Source organism: Hyperolius riggenbachi, chromosome 5 (genome assembly GCF_040937935.1).
Source record: "Hyperolius riggenbachi isolate aHypRig1 chromosome 5, aHypRig1.pri, whole genome shotgun sequence".
In the NCBI taxonomy this organism is placed as follows: Eukaryota; Metazoa; Chordata; class Amphibia; order Anura; family Hyperoliidae; genus Hyperolius; species Hyperolius riggenbachi.
The window spans coordinates 382,624,107-382,630,106 of record NC_090650.1 but is presented as its reverse complement, the minus strand read 5'-3'; the positions used below and the strand labels follow the sequence as shown (position 1 = coordinate 382,630,106).

Below are 6,000 nucleotides of genomic sequence, written 5' to 3'. Positions count from 1 at the left end.
CAGACCATACTGGACCTGCGCAGTATGCTCCTGGTGACATCAGTAAAAGCGAGGACACAGCAATGCCGGCGCAGTGGTTTTCAGACTTTAAAGTCTGAAATTCCAGAAGTGAACCGGAGGCGGGGCCCTAGCATCGTTGAGTGGCTGCGCGGGCACAGGATGTCTGCGCGGGACCATTAGAAGCTCCACGTAAGTTCAACTCATTTTCCCCCGACCCCCTACAGTATTCCTTTAAAACAGTTGCTTAGGCAAGGAAGAGGATTCATGCCGGGATTTGGGCTTCTCCCTAAAATAGGCATTCATTTGTTTTTTAATATTTGGTGCAAACAGTAGGCTTGCTCCCAGTAGAGAGGACTCTCATAGTCCCATCCATGTTGCGCTACCTTGTTACCATTTTGTTTTTACTGTAAATATTGTAATTTTGTCTTGTCTGCACAAAGCAAGTAAAGTACTGGCTTGCGTTGCACTGTGCCTGTCCCAAAAGGCACACCTGCTACCTATCCCCTGAGTTACAATTTGTATACTGTATGACTTATGCATGTTTTTGCTATGGAATAAATAGGAGACACTTTTGGTAGGTCTAGCAACATTGTTGTTTTTAGACATAAGCAAACTAGACAGTTGCCTAGGGCACCACCTCTTAGAAGGGAAGTACAGAACCATCCCAAGAACTCTTGCACTTGTTGTAGATTTGTCATTAGTTGATTAACTCTGTAATTTCTGAGTTCCAAGGACAAAATTCAGCAGTTGTGTACTGTTGTTTTCTAGAGCCAGAACTGTTGTAGCCATTTTATTTTTCTTCCCATGCATTTCTTTTACACCTTACTGTAAATAGGATGGACTACAGTTAGTCCCCGGTTAACGAACGAGATAGCGATTGTAGGTTCGTTCTTAAGAGGCCCATACACTGGTTGATTTCAGCCATTGATAGATCAAATTGATTTCTGATCGATTCTATAGAAATTCCCCATTCGATCGATTTGCGGACGATTTCTATTGATTTGATCGATCTGACAGGATGGAAGATCTAGGTCTATCTGCTGCTGGCAGCAGATCGATGGCCCATAGAGTTGCATTGGATCTAATGGTCCAGTAATGCATTTAGATTGATTTCCAATAGATTTCATTCTGAAATCTATTAGAAATCTGTTCCTAGTGTGTGGCACACATCAGATAGATTCATGTCAGATTGGACTTGACAGGCATCTGCCAGAAATCTATCTGATGGCCGAATCTGCTGCAGATCTATAAGTGTATGGCCACCTTTAACCTAAATCCATTCTTAAGTCATAATGCTGTGCCATCTCTGTCCCCTTTGCCTCCTATGTGCCCCTCTATGCCCCTGTCTTCCTCTGTGGCCGTTTTTCCCCTTCAGTGCCTGTTTGTCTCCCCCTTGCCCATTTGTGGCCCCCCCATGCTAGTTTGTCCCCCTTTATACCTCTCTTTGTCCGCCTCTCTGTTCCCCCCCCCCCCCCGTCTATTTCCCCCTCAGTGCCTTTTTGGTCCCCCCCGTGCCTCTGCTTGTCCCCCACCCTCTGTGCCTCTTTGTATCCCCATGCCTCTGTTTGCCCTCCTCCCTGTGCCTCGGTTTGTTCCTCTCTTTGTCCCCCTGTGCCTCTGTTGTCCCTCTCTTTGTCCACCCGTGCCTCTGTTTGCCCCCCTCCCCCCATCTCACTTTTTTTCCCCGTTCCTCTCCCCCTCAAATCCCTTGTTTTGCCATCCCCCTCCCTCCTGCAAGCAGCAGTGCTGATTTTAAGCTCCAGTCCAGTGATGTCCGTCTAGCCACTCCGCCTCCTGCTCCCTCTAGTGTACAGCACTGCTTCCTGTATGTCATGTGACATACAGGAAGCATACCATGCACAAGAGCCAGTAGGTGGCGGAGAGAGGAGGGCAAACAGCGTTGCACTTCGAAAGCGAGTTGGTTCGAAAGCGAGTCCAGCGCAGCTGCGGGGACACACGCTGGCATTCTGGGGAAGTTTGAAGCCACTTCTTCAAACTTCCCCCACGCGGAAATGATGGGATCGGGATGTTCGTATCTGCAGTTCATTCGTCAGGCGGGGACTACCTGTATTCCAAAATACTACATCAGTACCTTGTGGCATGGAGTGAGAGTGAATGGGAGAGCAGGAGTGATGGAGTAATTGGGCGACACCAAGAATGGCCAGAAACTGTTTTGTTTACGACAAGCTTTAGACAGAGAATTTCCAACACAGAGGAGGCAGCACTTTGCAGGGGGTAAAAATCATATTACACTCTTGGCTGGTTGATGGCAGATGCTGGATCCTGTCCTACACCATCTTCCAGCTAAACTAAAATAAATAAACATCCTAAACAGGAAACTACTAAAAGAAATGTTAAAAAACAAACAAACAAATAAAATGCTTATCAGTTTGCATATTTCAAATCACAAAGTACAAACATCTTTGAAAAAGTGATAAAACATACACATGGCACGCTTCCATCAGAATGCTCCTAACTCAGACCTTTTAGTCATTCCTCCGGTACGTTTGTGATGTCGGTTTCTTCTTAGAGAGTTCCTGGAACAGATGGTCAGGCCTGCACTGAATGGATACATGAAAGTAGACCCAACTTTCAGCTACACACAGCAATGCTGCAGAGTTCAGAAAAAATGTGACCGATTGCATAAAAAGGCTTAGAGATCTATCATGGAAAAGGCTTAGAGAGCCATCTCTGAAAAGGCTCAGAGACCCATCTCAGAAAAGCCTCAGAGAATCATTACAACAAAGGCCCAGACCCATCATAAAAATGGATCAGAGACCATTGAAGAAAAGTCTCAGAGACCCCTTGAGGAAAAGGCTCAGAGATACACTGTGAAAAAGGCTCAGAGACCAAACACAGATAAGGCTCAGAAAAGGCTCAGAGACCCATCTCAGAAAAGGCTCAGAAACCCATTATAGCAAAGGCACAGACCCATCATAGAAATGGCTCAGAGACCCATTGCAGAAAAGGCTCAGAGACCCATTGCAGAAAAGGCTCAGAGACCCATTGCAGAAAAGGCTCAGAGACCCATTGCAGAAAAGGCTCAGAGACCCATTGCAGAAAAGGCTCAGAGACCCATTGCAGAAAAGGCTCAGAGACCCATTGCAGAAAAGGCTCAGAGACCCATTGCAGAAAAGGCTCAGAGACCCATTGCAGAAAAGGCTCAGAGACCCATTGCAGAAAAGGCTCAGAGGCCCATTGCAGAAAAGGCTCAGAGGCCCATTGCAGAAAAGGCTCAGAGGCCCATTGCAGAAAAGGCTCAGAGGCCCATTGCAGAAAAGGCTCAGAGACCCATTGCAGAAAAGGCTCAGAGAACCTTGGCGGAAAAGGTCTAGGGATCCATCGATGAAAAGGCTCAGGTACTCATCGCAGAAGAGCCTCATACAGTGATCACCATCAAGTCCTAATGTTGGTCAGTACTGGAAGGATATAAGTGTGTTGATTTTATATACGAAATAGGACCTGTTCCAAAAGACTCTGGTGAAATAATTCACATATGGAGAATAATTCATCTTGATTTCATGGCAGAACCGTCCGTATTTAGAGTAGGCATAAACATCCCCATCCTCATTCACCACCTGCCAGCAGAAAGAACAAACCGTAAGAATTATTCATGTATTCCAAGTATTGTATAACCTAAAGGTGCCTATAAATATGTAAAAGGGACAACGTGTTTAATTAAATATACTAAGAAGCCAGAATTGTACAGACAAAGAAAGAACTCGAAAGAGAGAAAACACTAAAAAAAAATTAAAAAAACATTTTACAGTGCAAGTGTAAACAGATGATCTACAGACTCATTTTAAGTGAATCAGTTAGCGATTGTAAACTTTCACTGTCGCCAAGGTCCCGGTAAGTGCCTCTGTTGTACTTCCATATCCTTTCCTTTAGAACCAGGAAACCCCTCTAACCCAGTTCCACACTTAGGCCTGGAACCCACTGCAAACCGCAAACGCTAAACGCAACCGCTAGCGTTTTGTCTGAGCGGTTTGCAAGCGGATTCATGCGCGTTTTTGGTCGTGTTTTGCAACATTGTATTTTTTTCCCCAGCGGGTGCCTAGCGTTTTGCGTTTTGCGTTTTTATCCTGATTGGTCCTGTGAATTATTTTTCATTTTGTTACAGTGTGCTGAACCGCAAAACGCTAGCAAAACCGCTCAGTTTAGGTTTTGCTGAGCGTTTCTGCTAGCGTTTCAATACTTTGCATTGAAGCGCTAACGCTCCCAAAATGCTGCAGGTCCTGCGTTTGCGTTTCTGGGAAACGCAAACGCTCCTGTGGAAGTTGCCCCATCCATTAACATTAGCCCAGCGTTTTGGCAAACTGCTAGCGTATCGCAGTGCTGCCAAAACGCTGCCAAAAGCGCTCCTGTGGGTTCCAGCCCTTAAAGTGTAACTGTTGGGCATAAAATCCAAAATCAATTTTTCTTTATATCTGGTAACCAAGTAATAGGGATGCTAACCAGGCAATCTAAAAGTTAAAATCACTATTAAATTTCTTGTTGATAAATGAGCATTCCCCAGTTTTCCTGACTCTTATTTAGCACACACAAAATTTGGTACGCACAAAGGCAGTTGCAGGGCATGCTGGGGTATCCTTTTTTGCTTCTCTACTTTCCCCTCAGACTTAACTACTGCAGCCTGATTGGCTGAAGCCTCTTTCCCTCCTGTTTTCCCCTCCCACACCTCTGTTCCTCTCTGATTGGCCAATATTTCTCATGCTGAGACAATGCACTTTAGTGGAGGGCGGGCAATACATACACAATCAGGTAGAGGAGAGTAAGGGAGGAAATGACATCAGGATTGGCTTCAAAAGAGCCACAGTTAAAATGGGAAATGCTAAGAAGGATTTTCTCTTATTTTTTTATTGTAGAAAAATCACTAAAATCAAAACGTGGACAGTGCAATACATATGTTATGCAAGTAGAGCAAGTATCTCTCTCTCTCTCTCTCTCTCTCTCTATCTATCTATATATACACACACACGTGTGTTTTTTTCTGAGATCGTATAGCTGACATATAAGGATGATCAATGAGATGCAAATTTTTCCAAAATGATGCACATTTTTATGCAAATGTATGCAGTTTGAAAATGGACCAATCAATTTAAATTAATTGGTCAGTTTTCAAACGGCATAAAAAATTGCATAAATTTGCATCAACTCAGAAGAAGTTGCAAATCTGTGATCATCCCTACTAACAGCTCCTCTTTAATGAAGGTCTTGGCTTCTTTGATCTGAAAGTCCACCTCTCCTCCACACAGAAATCTAATAATATCACGTGACAGCTTAGCAATGAGAATGTGGTGGACATTTTAGGGCTGTCTCCACTCGGGTGAGATGCGGTCGCTCTCTTGCCTTGCGCAGGCGCAGCAGCAGCTTCTGATGGGCTTTGATGGAAATAGCTGAGCCTGGCTATTTCCGACGGAGTCAGAACGGAAACCCGCATGTGCGCCTGCGCGAGGTGCGTCACAGGATTGTTATGGGCCTGAAGCCGGATGACTACTGCGCCTACGCACACAATTCCGGAGGGTGTCGGTGCTAAAAAAAACGGGGGTGCTGAGAAGGATGGGGAAGCCCCTTTAAGATCCAGTGGCTTCCCCCTCCCGAGGTAAGTAACAACCAGGAGCACTTTTTTTTTCCTTACAGGTGCACTTTAAATTTGGACAAGCCTAAAAACCCTCTTCCATGGTTCAGCATAGCCCTGGTAAACCCACTGTACTTTATAGTTATCTGTTATAGTATGAAGTTTGTTTTATATTCATGAACTGGCAGATGGGGATATGGTTTTTAGAGGTTATAACCTTTTAAAAGGGACAGACACCCTATTGAACAGTTTGGACTAGCCTGGGGATTTCCTCTCTGTAATGCAAACTGTTATTTTGTGACTGTACTTAAAGAGAAACTCCGACCAAGCATTGAACTTTATACCAATCAGTAGCCGATACCCCCTTATACATGAGAAATCCATTCCTTTTCACAAACAGACCATCAGGGGGTTCTGTA

The 6,000-nt window shown here is 44.7% G+C and overlaps 1 protein-coding gene across 2 annotated transcripts in view; it reads right to left on the bottom strand.

The window, feature by feature from the left end:
- Positions 1 to 2,379: 2,379 nt before the first annotated feature.
- DPY19L4 (dpy-19 like 4) overlaps positions 2,380 to 6,000 on the bottom strand; it is an 86,375-nt gene continuing 82,754 nt past the window's right edge. For both annotated transcript variants that reach the window (XM_068237671.1, XM_068237672.1), the window contains exon 20: positions 2,380 to 3,578. In XM_068237671.1, the coding sequence (XP_068093772.1) occupies positions 3,414 to 3,578 (165 nt within the window). In that variant the 3' untranslated portion in view covers positions 2,380 to 3,413. The remainder of the gene's footprint in view (positions 3,579 to 6,000) is intronic.